A 12,305-nucleotide genomic window follows, 5' to 3' on the forward strand; every position below is an offset into this window, starting at 1 on the left:
ACCTAGGTGACAATAATTGAGTAATTGTCCTCGTGACTATCTTATCCACATGAATAACTTCCCAGCTAAAATTACTTTTCAATCCAATGATATACTTATATTATTCAGCGATCTTCATTCGTATATCCTATAACTATCCGAAACTAAGATAGAGATATTAGTCTCTTTCAAATATACCATAAAATTATTTCGTAACCAATAATTGTATTTAGACATTAAGTCTCCCATAATCATAAGGTAAAAGGTGACGGTATTATTATAACTGCACTTATTAATAAAAAGCATCCACCAAAAGATGAAGTTGTGTTAATATTTCAGGTATATTCGACGTTTCATTGCTTATTTATTGACTTTTACAACGAAACAGTGCTATCAAAACGTAATGTTTCTCGAAGAATAGGCAATAGCATTCGGATACTTATTTTAGTAGCCTATATGGTATTTCTTTATTTTTAAAATTTTACCAATATGAACCTTCATAAACTCGTCGTATTTGTAGTATTCTCGCCAAGAAATAGATGATCAAGTATCATATTTCCAAGTGGTATAAACTAATCTAAAATAATCTAACACTGTAATACTGTTATTATCCATAAGACTATTCAATTGACTTTTAATTAATATGCAATCATTGTTTTGAAATAAAAGATGATAATTCAATATCCAATAAGATAAACAACAAAATAAATGAATCAAAAACAATTATTTTAAACAAATGAGCGGAGACCAGTACTCTGTGAGCCTATTCTGTTTATTCCCGTCAACGAACAAATAGAATTTGCATATTTTGCGTGGTAAATTGCGCCAGTGTAGGTATCTTCAACAAATTCTTGATCTTCATATACTGGTGTGAGAGATGCAGGACATACGTGGAAGTTGGATTTTTCATCAAAGTCAATTTGAACGGTAGATCGTGGATTGCGTTCTGCACCGTTTACTTGACTTTTAGCTTTAGCAACAACATTTGGAGCTGTTGGTGACAGGTCGAGAAGCTTCTTAGCGAAATATCCAGCTGTAATTGTGTTACCAGCCTTTTCGAATGAGTTGGCCGCTGATCTCAAGGCTAACTGTGAGTGTGCAGATTGCAATTCACACTCAGCGAAGTAGGCAGCTAATTCCAGTATACGAGTAGTGTTGCTAGGTTCCTCAGCTACTAATCTTCTTCTCTCGATTTCGAGCGTAAGACCAATTAAGTATTCACGGGAAACATTTATTATGTCGCGAACCTATGTAATTATTAGTAAGTGTATTGCATCATCATACTAGGCCGATAAACTCACATCCTTTGCTTCTTCCTCATTAGACACCGATACCAACAGCATCTTCACCAAAATATTCCTAAATGCTGAGGCTGACTCGACAAATTTACCCGCCTTGAATAATCTATATCCTTCTTGCAACTCATTTGATGCAATAGATTGCAACGTCAAGGTATTGTTGGATGGCAAGAATTTCTTTGGGTCAGAGGTTCTTGGATCACGACGCAAGTAGACGTTGATAGGTATCTGATTAGCATTTGTTGGTGCAAATAACCTTGATGATTGATAAATTTCCATAAAGAGTGGCTTTAAAGGTTCAAAGTTAACTGCACCTACTTGACGATGAAGTAATTGCATTGCGCTGTCAAATGATCCAGCTGCGATATGATCGACTGCCAATGGAGAGTTTTTAGTCCAAATTTCTGCTTCGGATAAACCTGGTGCTGCAGCAATGGCTTCCTCTGCAGTTATATCACCTGTAACTTCAGTTGTTGCATTGACAAATTCTTCTTCCTCTTCTTCTGGCTCTTCAACAGGAACATCATCATCGCTCAAATCCCATGCGTCACCTTCGACTTGCTCAGCAACTGCTCCATCTGCAGGTGCATCAACACCACCTGCATATTCATCTGGGTTTGCCCATTCATCCAAAGTATCCAATTGATTAACGTCTTCACCTTGATCAAGTACTTTTTCTAATGCCTTATCAAAGTAGCTTTCCTGACTGCTGAGTGATGGCCAATTTTCTTCATATGTTTTGTTAACCACAGTTGGAGGTTGTAAGTTGTGTTGACCTTCTGGTATTTTTGCCAACTTGCTTTCATCTACACCATCCATTGCAGCAATTTCTGTAACGATATCATTCAAACCATTTGATTTTGCTGTCATGTAAGCAAGTGGAAGCATACCAACATCGATCAAAATTCTGGCGCGTGCTTCAGCATCACCAAGGTAGAGAGAGTTATGAAATCTGGACATTTGGTCACCACGCATATCAGCAATCTTCTGCATCTTTTTCAGCTTTTCTGTATGTCCAGTTGTCAGGTATAGGAATGACAATCTGTCAAAGTTCTTGGTTTTTTGGTACGCAATTTCGACAATCTGAGACCTCTTAATTTTTGAAATAAGTCGGTTACATTTTACTCACCTTGTGGTTACCTTGTTTGAGTGCTTGTTGACTCAAACGCTCCCATACGTCTTCCCTATCTATACCCTTAGCTTCTTCGAGAGCAACGTCTAAGTTACCACACTCTATAGCAAGATCAAATCTTGTAGATTTGTCCTGAACAAAGTGTAATGCAATCTAAGAGAAATTGAGTAATAATATTTGGCGATTAAAACATTACACACCTCTGGGTAGCCCTTTCTTTGGAGGTAAGCAATGATACTCTGACCGACCAAAGTACTTGTTCTAATAATGTGTAGTACCTCGTCATAATTTCCTTTGATAAGGGCCAATTTAAACCTGTATTCAGTAGGATCGATCTCAATTTTCCTTGGTCTGGCTGAACGGTCAAGACAGTATGCAGTCTTTCCTTTAACCTTGACAAGGTAGACAGGTTGTTGTAATGTTTTTATAATACCATTGTCACCTTGTGGTAAAGCATATTTGATATGGTTTAATGTTGTATAAATCAAGATACCATTCTCATCGAAAGATGCACTTTTTATCCTGATAGTTTCGTGGATGAGACTACTAGAAGTGAGGCTTTTATTGGCCAAAGTAATTGTGTGCTTGCTCAATAAGGCCAACATCGAGTTATCGGCACTCCAGACGACATACTTGACAGGTGGACAAGTAAGCTCTGATAAAACATTTTGCTGTTGAATTTCGAATAAGACTACTTGCGTTGGACCTGCGAGGAGAAGTGTTGCTGTACCACCGTAGAAAATCTCGTTCGTTTGTACTGGACATTTAACAGATTTGGTGAGGTTATTTGACAAATCTCTAATTTCTATGCTTTGCTCCTCCTTATTGAGTACGGCCAATCTATTGCGAGCGACAAAGACAGCATTTTGACCTGTACCGCGTCTACCGTCGATTGACGAATCAGCGAGATCATCCTCATTTGGAAGATTCCTTGGTAAAGCAGCTAAATCGTAAGTGCCATTGTCTGCTGGTGATGCTACAAGCACACTTCTCTCAGCTGGATTAAAGCTCAAAGAACGTGGTGGAGTGTAAGCATTACCAAGCTTTTTGATAGAAAGAAGGGCAGCATCAGCTCCGGTAGAGAGGTCATGCTGACGAACAATCTTGTCGCGGACATAGTAGAGCATATTTTGATGAAGTGCGAATGCGGGTCTTTCACGCTCAAGTTTGAAGACAATTAGACCATTATCGTGGCCAGCTGCGAATAAGTTAAGTTCAGGGTGAGCAGTAAGAACCCAAAATCTGTCATTTTCTCTTCTGAACGTCTGAACTGCTGCGCGCTTGGACATATCCCAGACTCTGATTGTCTTGTCTTCACCGTTAGAAATTATAAGCTCGTGACGAGGGTGAAAGAGAGCGGAAGAAACGTTATTGAAATGGCCACGGCAAGTGTCGACTTCCCATGCTTTGGTATCTGACATTCTCCAAAGTTTTATCTGGCGATCATCACCAGCAGAGAGAATGAGAGGGAGAGTTGGGTGAAAAGTGACCCAATTGACACCTCTATCATGACCCTCTAAAACAAACTTTGTTGTTGCGTCCATACTGCCGAAAAGATCAGTTTGGCCTGTATTCGCTCTCTGGATTTGCTCTTCGAAAGAGAGGGGGAATGCAGTGGTATTCTTCTTCCTCAAACCGGAGATATCCCAAACTCTAACTGTCTGATCCATTGATGCGGATACGACTAGATCGTCTGTAGGGTGCCATTGAGCACACATGATATAGTGGTTATGACCAGTTAAGATAGCGATACAGGTTCTAGACTGCCAGTTCCAGATTCTAATAGTTTGATCGTCGGATGCGGTCAAGATCCAAGGGTGTGTGTGGTGGAAGAAGACGGTGCGTACGTAGTCGAGATGTCCGTGAAGGGTGAATAAACAGCGACGTGTCTTGTAGTTCCAGACTTTAACCTTGTAATCGTCACCACCGCTGGCTAAGAGCGGCTGCGTGGGGTGAAATGAAATACCTCTGACTGGACCTATAAGGGTGTAAACGAGAGATGACTGAAAAGAAAAAGAGATCTACCATCGTGCTCATCGAACCTATCGACTAGCGTGCCCATCTGATAGTTCCAAAGCTGTATAGAGCCATTGTGCAGACTGGCTGCCAACAAGGGTTGCTTTGGGTGGAATGAGATACCTTTCACACGATTAGACTTGCTTTCAAACTGATAATAGAAATTTATTAGTTTATTTATTTATTCTATTATTTATTTATAGTTTTACTTACTTTCGTTAATAAATTTAGCATTTGATCAACTTGGACGAAAGCAAGGCTATCTGAGCTGTCCAAGTTGACTGCGACCGTCATGGAAAATAATGTAGCATATTGCTTATTGGCGGAATTTGATATAGACCAAGGTTCTACGTCAGTCGTTATTCCTTTTTTATTTATTCTAACCCCGCTCAGGCTCTCTCAGCAGTATCCATTTCCAACCGGTACAGATGAGCAGTAGGTCCTTCTACCAGCTTTAATACATGCTCACGCTCATATTTCTAGCTTACTCGCTGATCTCATGATTCCAGAGGGTGCTCACGATCAAAACGAAGATTGGACAATATTCTTCCTCAATCAGACACCTGCAAATACAATCGCTCCTCCCTTGGATTCAGAGGCTCCTACACCGTTCATAAAACATAGGAGAACTTACTCAAAGGTGCTCGACCAGGAAGTCAACCCTAAACCTCAGCTTCTCTATGTCTTGAATTTGGTGAGAACAAAAAAGGATGATACAGTCCCAAGGTTGGTTTGTTCGGCTACGTAATCACTCCTTCTAATATTCCCATAGAGGTGCTCTTGTCAAGGCTCTGGCTATATGTTCAAAACAACCGTATATTCATATTTACAAACCAATTCTTCTCCTAGCACTTGAAGACTACTTCCAGTCAGGCTCACCTTCTATCCTTTCACGTCTCTACGATGCTATAAACAATATCAACTTCTCCTTAGTACCCCCAATTTCACGTTCAGAAAAGTCAATCCTCAGAGCTGCACCAGATCGCAAGGATTTATTCGCTGAGAAATGGTCTCACTCTTACTTCAAGCGTCCATCTGATGACTCAGACGTATTGAGCTCCGCTTTTGAGGATGACTTAACTGGCAATAGGCGTTCATCAAGCAATTCAAAGACGAATAATTCTTTAGAAGAGGAATTCGAAGAAAAGTTGAAGAGAACCAGCCTTGGTTTCTCTGATCCACTTTCAGAAAGCATTGGGCATCAATCTTACTTAGGTGTGTTATCTTGATTTGCCATTGAAAACAACTAATGGATACCCAGAGACTATCCCAGTTGACACACATTATTACAAGACTACCATTGGCTATGTCAATGTCGATTACAAGAAAATATCCCTTCCGACGCGTGTACCTTTAGCTACATTTGATGAGGAAATTGGTGATGTAAGTTGGACTATAACGCATTACTTTGCTGACGCTCTCAAGTATTCCATAATAAACCTCATTCAGACATTCTCTGCTCATCCAGTTCCATCATCACCTATGCATCCTCACTTGCATACTAGTGGTGCATCCACACATCCAATTATTCTCTTATTTAATGCTCTGATAACACAAAAGCGCGTAGTATTTTTGGGTTACGGTAAACCAGCAAGTTTGGTTACGAATTTTGTACTAGCTGCTTGCGCCCTTGTCAGTGGTGGTGGTGGTGTTCTCAGGGGATTCATTGAAAGAGCGTTCCCTTATACCTGTTTAAAGGATCTGGATAACTTCCTAATGATGTGAGTTGTTCCAACTCGTATTACTACTCTGACAACAAATTCAGCCCTGGCTATATTGCAGGAGTAACGAATCCTCGTTTTGAGGACAACCACGCATGGTGGGACGTCTTATTTAACATAAACACAGGTAAAGTTACGGTTTCGAGCCAAATAGAGCCTGTTCATCAACTCAAACACAATATACTTTCATCACCTTCACCAATACCGACGTATCAAACATTAAATAATGGTATAAGTAGTCAACACACTTCTCTGAGTACTCCTATACCTTCATCCGTGATAATGAATCAATCGTCATCATCTAATAGCGTTAACCACCAGTCTATGCATTCAAACAACCATGTATTAAGTTCTCCACCATCAAGATCAAAGCTTGGAATATCGGATAGCTTTTCTAGTGCAATGTCCAATGCCTCGGATGATGCTTCCATAACCACGAACCAGAAAAACGAAAATAATCATCGCGAATCTTCGGATAACATTTTTATGAATGAGGTTTGTTATATTACGCACGTTTCTAGACAAGTCTGACAAAGTAATGTAGATTATGGCGCTTATTAATGAACACTATGGAGAAGCACATATAAGAGCACGTTTCGCAGATCTGGTTTCGTCATTCGTAAAAATAGCTTCGAGGTACGAGGAAGAAACTTCTCCCAACGGTCAGACATCAATTGGTTTCCCATCTCAACCTTTCTCGAATGGTCAACTTGGAAGTGGAACAGTTTTCACTGATGAAAGTAACCGTGTTCGTGAACTTTCTGCAAATGCTTTCCGGATTGAAGGCTGGCAAGAAACAGCAACATATAAAAATTATGTGCATGTTAGTAAAACCTTACCTGATGCTACGATTATTGACAGTGTCTAGGATTTCCAACAATACCTGAAAACTCGTGCTATAAAAGATATTGATATTGCGCATCAAATTCATAGACTCAGAACTGCGAAAGGTATGAATCCAACTGAAGCACATATAATTTATCGTAGTTTGGCACAAAATACAGAAACCTATGAGCAAGTGGTAGAGGTAAGTCATATCATATAAATAATAGTTATGAACGGATTTAACTAATGAGATTAGATTATTGAGCAATTATCACCGCATCTTGATGGCCTATTACCACTAGGTTTCGGGTTGTTACATCCTCATAACTCTGTAAGAGATGCAGCAATGGATTTCTTTATTAAGCTTCAATCATACCCGGTGGGTGATATTATGAAACTTAGATTTCCTAACTAACACATACTAGCTGGGAAGTCTTCAGTTGAGTACGTTGAACGCTTTCTATAGACTTGCCTTGATGAGGCAAATTGATCACCGATATGGACAACAATCAGCGCAACAGGTACTTTAAATAAGATTTATGTGTATTTATATATTGTACTAATAGTTTAGTAAACAAATTAATCTGTTTTCTGTAATTGCGGAGGATGTGAAACACTAATTCTCAAGCATTTCATGGATTTTGGGATTAGAATAAAGTACTTTCGCAATGAAATACCATTTAAATGATTCTAATCGATATATTTATCGCGATTGCATGATGAAAGTACGTCATCTGATGAGAAAGAGAACTCAACAACAAAAATAGGGATCAAAAGTTAATTAAAAGCATTATACTTTTACTGCATACCAAGATCTTCTAGGAGAAGACTGGATCGATATGAGTGTCCTGTTCTTTACACTGCATTGGACTTATTTGGGAGGATAATACGACATGTAGATTCGTTACATTTTGATACAATCAAACTACGAATTCACCGACACTTGGACTAGAATATCAGCAATTTGGAGTTTTACTCGCAGAGATCTCAAACATATACACACCACTTTTGCTAATAGAAATACTCTTCGATAGTAAGCAAAAAATTAAATGGAAACTACTGCAAGTTCATCAGCAACAGAAGAGATTGGATATTAAACAACGGATTCAAGTATATCTCAGGAAAATAATAGAGTGGAAAGACGATAAACGTCCCCTAAGTATCTCGAGATGTATAACAAAGGCTGGAATATACCAAAACAAGGTTGCCCGACAAAGCTCAAACGTTCATGAGTGAAAGGGCAACGTAAAAGCCTTTAATTCAAATATAATATTATTCACGCTTTTCTAATTGCCTAATTCATTGGTACTGCCTAAGCTGGTAAAAAACACGTTCGATGGGTTCATCGTTATACTAGCAGCATTGGTAGTTCAGCGATACAAATGTGTAGTATAAGGAGAAATAATGATAGAATTGCTTACACTAAAGTACAATGCCATAAGTTAGCGCCCGAGTTGGTATCACGAATTTCTTCAAGGTTGGCTCAAGTAAGAATTTGGCATAAGAATAAAAGAATATTTTATTATTATAGAAATCCTACTTATAATAACGACAGAGGGTTACGTATTGTAAGAATAGCTCGATGACGCGTTCATTGAACCAAAACATCCAAGATGGTTGAGAATATTATGATAGACCAAACAGAAAAACCAACAGAAACGCTAGAGACTAGTAAAGAGGGAACAAAACCAGAGCAATCTGTTCTCGCTGGTGTGTAGATTCCGTCTCATTCGCCAATATCCTAACATTAGCGCAGAAATCAAGCAGAATGCATCACTTATTGAAAGGGCTGTTATAACAACTGAGACTAGAATTACCAGTAGAGTTTTGCGCACCTTAACGACACTCCGCAAGCGATTGACTGATCAGATTCTCCAAGAAGCCATACAATTATTAGCTTGTTCGTCTTCATTTATTTCTTATCACTCCTCTAACTCTCCCTTCAGCACAAAAAATCAGGACTCATTTATCCCCCTACCTTTCTAACGACATGCAGCTCGATTCGTCATCAGTTGAACCAAGCGAGACCGGTGTTTTCCCTGAAGTAGATATTTACCTCTCATTGCTCGTCATTCTACGCTTAATTGATAACTCAAGTTTGACTAGCGTAAGTCTTCTTAGCGTTTATAGCCCACACTCACAATCACAGGCTCTCGAGTTAGCATCTAACACTTTGAATACGATAAGGGCACTCAACAAGAGATCATTTGATCCACTCGCTGCAAAGGTTTGGTTCTACTACTATCGCATCCACGAGCTCCTCGGACAAGAACAGAGCGCATGCTCACATCTTCTCGTCGGACAAAGAACCGCTGTCCTTAGAAAGGATGGCGATTGTCAGGCTGTTATTCTTAACTGCTTGCTCCGCTGTTATCTCTCTGCAAAAGCGTATGATCAAGCTGATAAGCTAATCGCAAAGTCAACTTTCCCAGAAGGTGCTGGAAATCCTCAACTTGCCCGTTACCTCTATTATCTTGGTCGTGTGAAAGCTGTACAACTCAATTATAGTGAGGCACACGATAACTTACAGCAAGCGATTAGGAGAGCACCAAGTGGTACGATCGCGCCTGGATTTTTACAAAACGTGAGTTGTTTCAAAGTTAATAGAATGAATTTTTAAGATTATTATAGGCTTACAAATTCTTCGTTGTCGTTGAATTACTAATGGGCGATATCCCTGAACGCTCCATTTTCAAGCAACAACTCCTCAAAAGCTCTTTAGAGAAGGGTGGTTACTTGGCTATCACACAAGCAGTCAGAGTGGGCGATTTGTCTTTATTTGCGGACGCTTTAGAAAAGCATAGCGAGAATTTCATTCGAGACAATACCTACACACTCATTCTCAGACTCAGACACAATGTTATTAGAACAGGTCTTCGTATGATTTCACTTGCTTATAGCCGTATTCCATTACGTGACATTTGCGCTAAACTCAGACTTGACTCTGAGGAAGACGCTGAATACATTGTTGCAAAGGCTGCAAGAGAGGGTGTTATTGACGCAACGATAAATCACCAACAAGGTTACATGGAAAGTAAGCAAGGTGGAAATATCTATAATAGCGAAGAACCACAAGTACTCTTCAGACAAAGAATACAATTCTGTATGGGACTTCATAACGACAGTGTAAAGGTGGGTAGAGGAAGAGTGATATAGATAACGAAATGTAGCTAATATACTATCCCAGGCCATGCGTTATCCGCTTAAAGCTAAAGATGACGATCTCGCGAAAGCTGAAGAAGCAAGAGAGCGTGAATCAAGGCTGATTAGAGAAATTGAAGATGGTGACATTGGAAAAGGTGAAGAAGAAGATTAAGTAGATGTATTGATATTAAAAAATTGAATAAATATCTTTAAAATAGCATTATCATATTATCGTACCTTGTTGTTGACGTTGAGGATGAAATTATTGGCCGGTCTGAAATCCTTAGTGGTTTTAGTAACAGCGACAGCTTGTCTAGCAGATATCACGCTAGTAGAGCAAGCTAACGCCCAACTAGCAATTGGGAGATACAGTGATGCCGCTAATCTATTTACGAAAGCAATCGGTGAGTTGACAGCTGATTCGACTATACAACACTCATGCGCTTATTTTAGATGCTGATCCTAGTAGCTATCTATCACATTACAAAAGAGCAACTGCATACCTCAGTCTTGGTAGAAATGCGGCTGCGTTAAATGATTTGGAGACAGTACTCGAGTTACAGCCTACATTTGAGCAGGTGAGTGTGTATTCTAAGCTAATATACAGCTATTAATACCTACAATAGGCGAGAATTCAAAGAGCTAGGATCTTCTTGAAGGATGGAGAATATGTGCAAGCAAAGACTGAATTAGATACCTATCAGAAGAAGAACAAGGGTGACAAGATAGCGAAAGATATGGTTAGTATATCTTTTATAATATGTACACCCCTAATCAACTCTCAGCAAGCAAGTATAAAGAGTCTACAGAAGCTCATCAATCAAACAGAGAAGACATACAAAGCTAAAAGATGGTCTCAAACACTAGATTCAGTTACTAAAGCATTAGAAATTGCTAGTAACTCTTTGAGGCTCTATCAGATTCGTGTTGATTGCTACCTCGCTCTTGGTGACATAACTAGAGCGACCTCAGATTTGAAGTGAGTTATTATCTGATTAATCAGTTTATGCTAACGCATATTAGTCGTATCGTTCGTATACAACCCTCCATCCAATCAGATTTACTACTGAGACTTGCACACCTTACTTACTATTATCAAGGAAAACCAGAAGTATCCTTGAATCAAATGAAGCAATGCTTACACACAGATCCGGAATCTAAAGTATGTAAAAAGTTCTTTAAAGTGCTTAAAAACGACACGAAAGACATAAACCGCGCTATCATGTTCTCACAATCGGGTAATTGGAGGGCATTAGCTAGCGTAATTAATGGTAGCAATGGACTGCTCAAACGTTTAGATCAAGGGATGTTAGCTGGTAGCACAGTAACAGAATGGAGTGGCTTAGAAGAAGCGCCAATACCCAAAGCAGTCTATGAGGCAGACTTGAGTCCAGGGTTGAGGAACTATTTTGTTACTTTGGTGTGTAAAGCATACGTACAATCAAACGATCTCAAGAAAGCTGAGGCTTTCTGTGAAGAGACACTCAAGTTTGACGTCAACAACCTTGATGCTTTAATCGCAAAGGCTGAGGGATACCTCAACGCAGAAGACTATGAAAAGGCAGTTGAGGTGTTTGAGAAGGCATTCGAAGCCAGTGGTAGATCAAGTAGGGATGTAAGTGGGGGTGCTCATATAAAGAGAGAACTGACGTTTGCCAGGTTGCGTCAAGATTACAAAGAGCTAGAAAGTTATTAAAGCAAAGTAAATCAAAAGATTACTACAAGGTACTTGGTGTTCCTCGCAGTGCATCCGACAAGGAGATAAAGAAAGCATAGTAAGTAACATATAAATTTTAAACATAACAACAAACTAAGTTAATCTAGTCGTAAACAATCAAAAGAAGCGCATCCAGATAAAGGAGGCTCGGTAGAAGCGATGGAGAGATTAAACGAAGCGTATGGCGTATTGAGTGATCCAGAATTGCGTAGAAGGTTCGACGAAGGTGATGATCCAAATGATCCGGAGAGTGGACATGAACATCCATTCCAACAAGGTGCTGGTGCATTCCAGCAAATGTTCTTCTACAATGGATTCCCGGGTAGCTTCTCTGGTGGGGGATATCCCGGTGGATTCGGTAGCAGACATTTTATGTTCAATTTCTAAGCAATGCATTTTATAAAAATTAATTTTTTTTACAAAAGATGTCTGCCTCCCTAAAAGTGGAAGTAATATTTTGACCTGCAGCAGCG

The 12,305-nt window shown here is 39.4% G+C and overlaps 4 protein-coding genes across 4 annotated transcripts; 3 read left to right on the top strand and 1 right to left on the bottom strand.

Moving 5' to 3' along the window:
* Positions 1-707: 707 nt before the first annotated feature.
* On the bottom strand, positions 708-4,659 carry WALSEDRAFT_68899 (Coatomer, alpha subunit; the record flags this gene model as incomplete). Its single annotated transcript, XM_006958268.1, has 6 exons — positions 708-1,226; positions 1,281-2,360; positions 2,407-2,562; positions 2,610-4,387; positions 4,435-4,576; positions 4,639-4,659. The coding sequence occupies 6 exons, from the start codon at positions 4,657-4,659 to the stop codon at positions 708-710; spliced, it is 3,696 nt and encodes a 1,231-aa protein (XP_006958330.1).
* A 58-nt stretch (positions 4,660-4,717) lies between these two features.
* On the top strand, positions 4,718-7,565 carry WALSEDRAFT_60357 (spindle pole body interacting protein; the record flags this gene model as incomplete). The annotated part of the gene is made up of 11 exons (XM_006958269.1): positions 4,718-4,776; positions 4,819-4,860; positions 4,909-5,151; positions 5,198-5,640; positions 5,687-5,808; positions 5,851-6,146; positions 6,191-6,641; positions 6,691-6,969; positions 7,015-7,173; positions 7,228-7,350; positions 7,397-7,565. The coding sequence occupies 11 exons, from the start codon at positions 4,718-4,720 to the stop codon at positions 7,499-7,501; spliced, it is 2,322 nt and encodes a 773-aa protein (XP_006958331.1). The 3' UTR covers positions 7,502-7,565.
* Positions 7,566-8,584: 1,019 nt separating this feature from the next.
* On the top strand, positions 8,585-10,287 carry WALSEDRAFT_51380 (hypothetical protein; the record flags this gene model as incomplete). Its single annotated transcript, XM_006958270.1, has 6 exons — positions 8,585-8,681; positions 8,728-8,871; positions 8,918-9,078; positions 9,121-9,555; positions 9,603-10,103; positions 10,159-10,287. 6 exons carry the CDS (start codon positions 8,585-8,587, stop codon positions 10,285-10,287), a joined length of 1,467 nt encoding a protein of 488 aa, XP_006958332.1.
* Positions 10,288-10,355: 68 nt separating this feature from the next.
* WALSEDRAFT_32543 (TPR-like protein) lies at positions 10,356-12,247 on the top strand. Its single transcript, XM_006958271.1, has 7 exons — positions 10,356-10,519; positions 10,569-10,693; positions 10,742-10,855; positions 10,901-11,094; positions 11,139-11,730; positions 11,775-11,890; positions 11,940-12,247. The coding sequence occupies exons 1-7, from the start codon at positions 10,372-10,374 to the stop codon at positions 12,217-12,219; spliced, it is 1,569 nt and encodes a 522-aa protein (XP_006958333.1). The 5' UTR covers positions 10,356-10,371; the 3' UTR covers positions 12,220-12,247.
* The last annotated feature ends 58 nt before the right edge of the window (positions 12,248-12,305 follow it).

The sequence above is a fragment of the Wallemia mellicola genome (assembly GCF_000263375.1).
Source record: "Wallemia mellicola CBS 633.66 unplaced genomic scaffold WALSEscaffold_9, whole genome shotgun sequence".
Classification (NCBI taxonomy): Eukaryota; Fungi; Basidiomycota; class Wallemiomycetes; order Wallemiales; family Wallemiaceae; genus Wallemia; species Wallemia mellicola.

What these genes read in the sequence shown, in the direction of transcription:
- WALSEDRAFT_32543 (XM_006958271.1), top strand. Translation starts at nt 10,372, where the DNA reads ATGAAATTATTGGCCGGTCTGAAATCCTTAGTGGTTTTAGTAACAGCG. An exon ending in TCTATTTACGAAAGCAATCG is followed by an intron (nt 10,520 to 10,568) that starts GTGAGTTGACAG and finishes CGCTTATTTTAG; the next exon opens with ATGCTGATCCTAGTAGCTAT. An exon ending in ACAAGATAGCGAAAGATATG is followed by an intron (nt 10,856 to 10,900) that starts GTTAGTATATCT and finishes ATCAACTCTCAG; the next exon opens with CAAGCAAGTATAAAGAGTCT.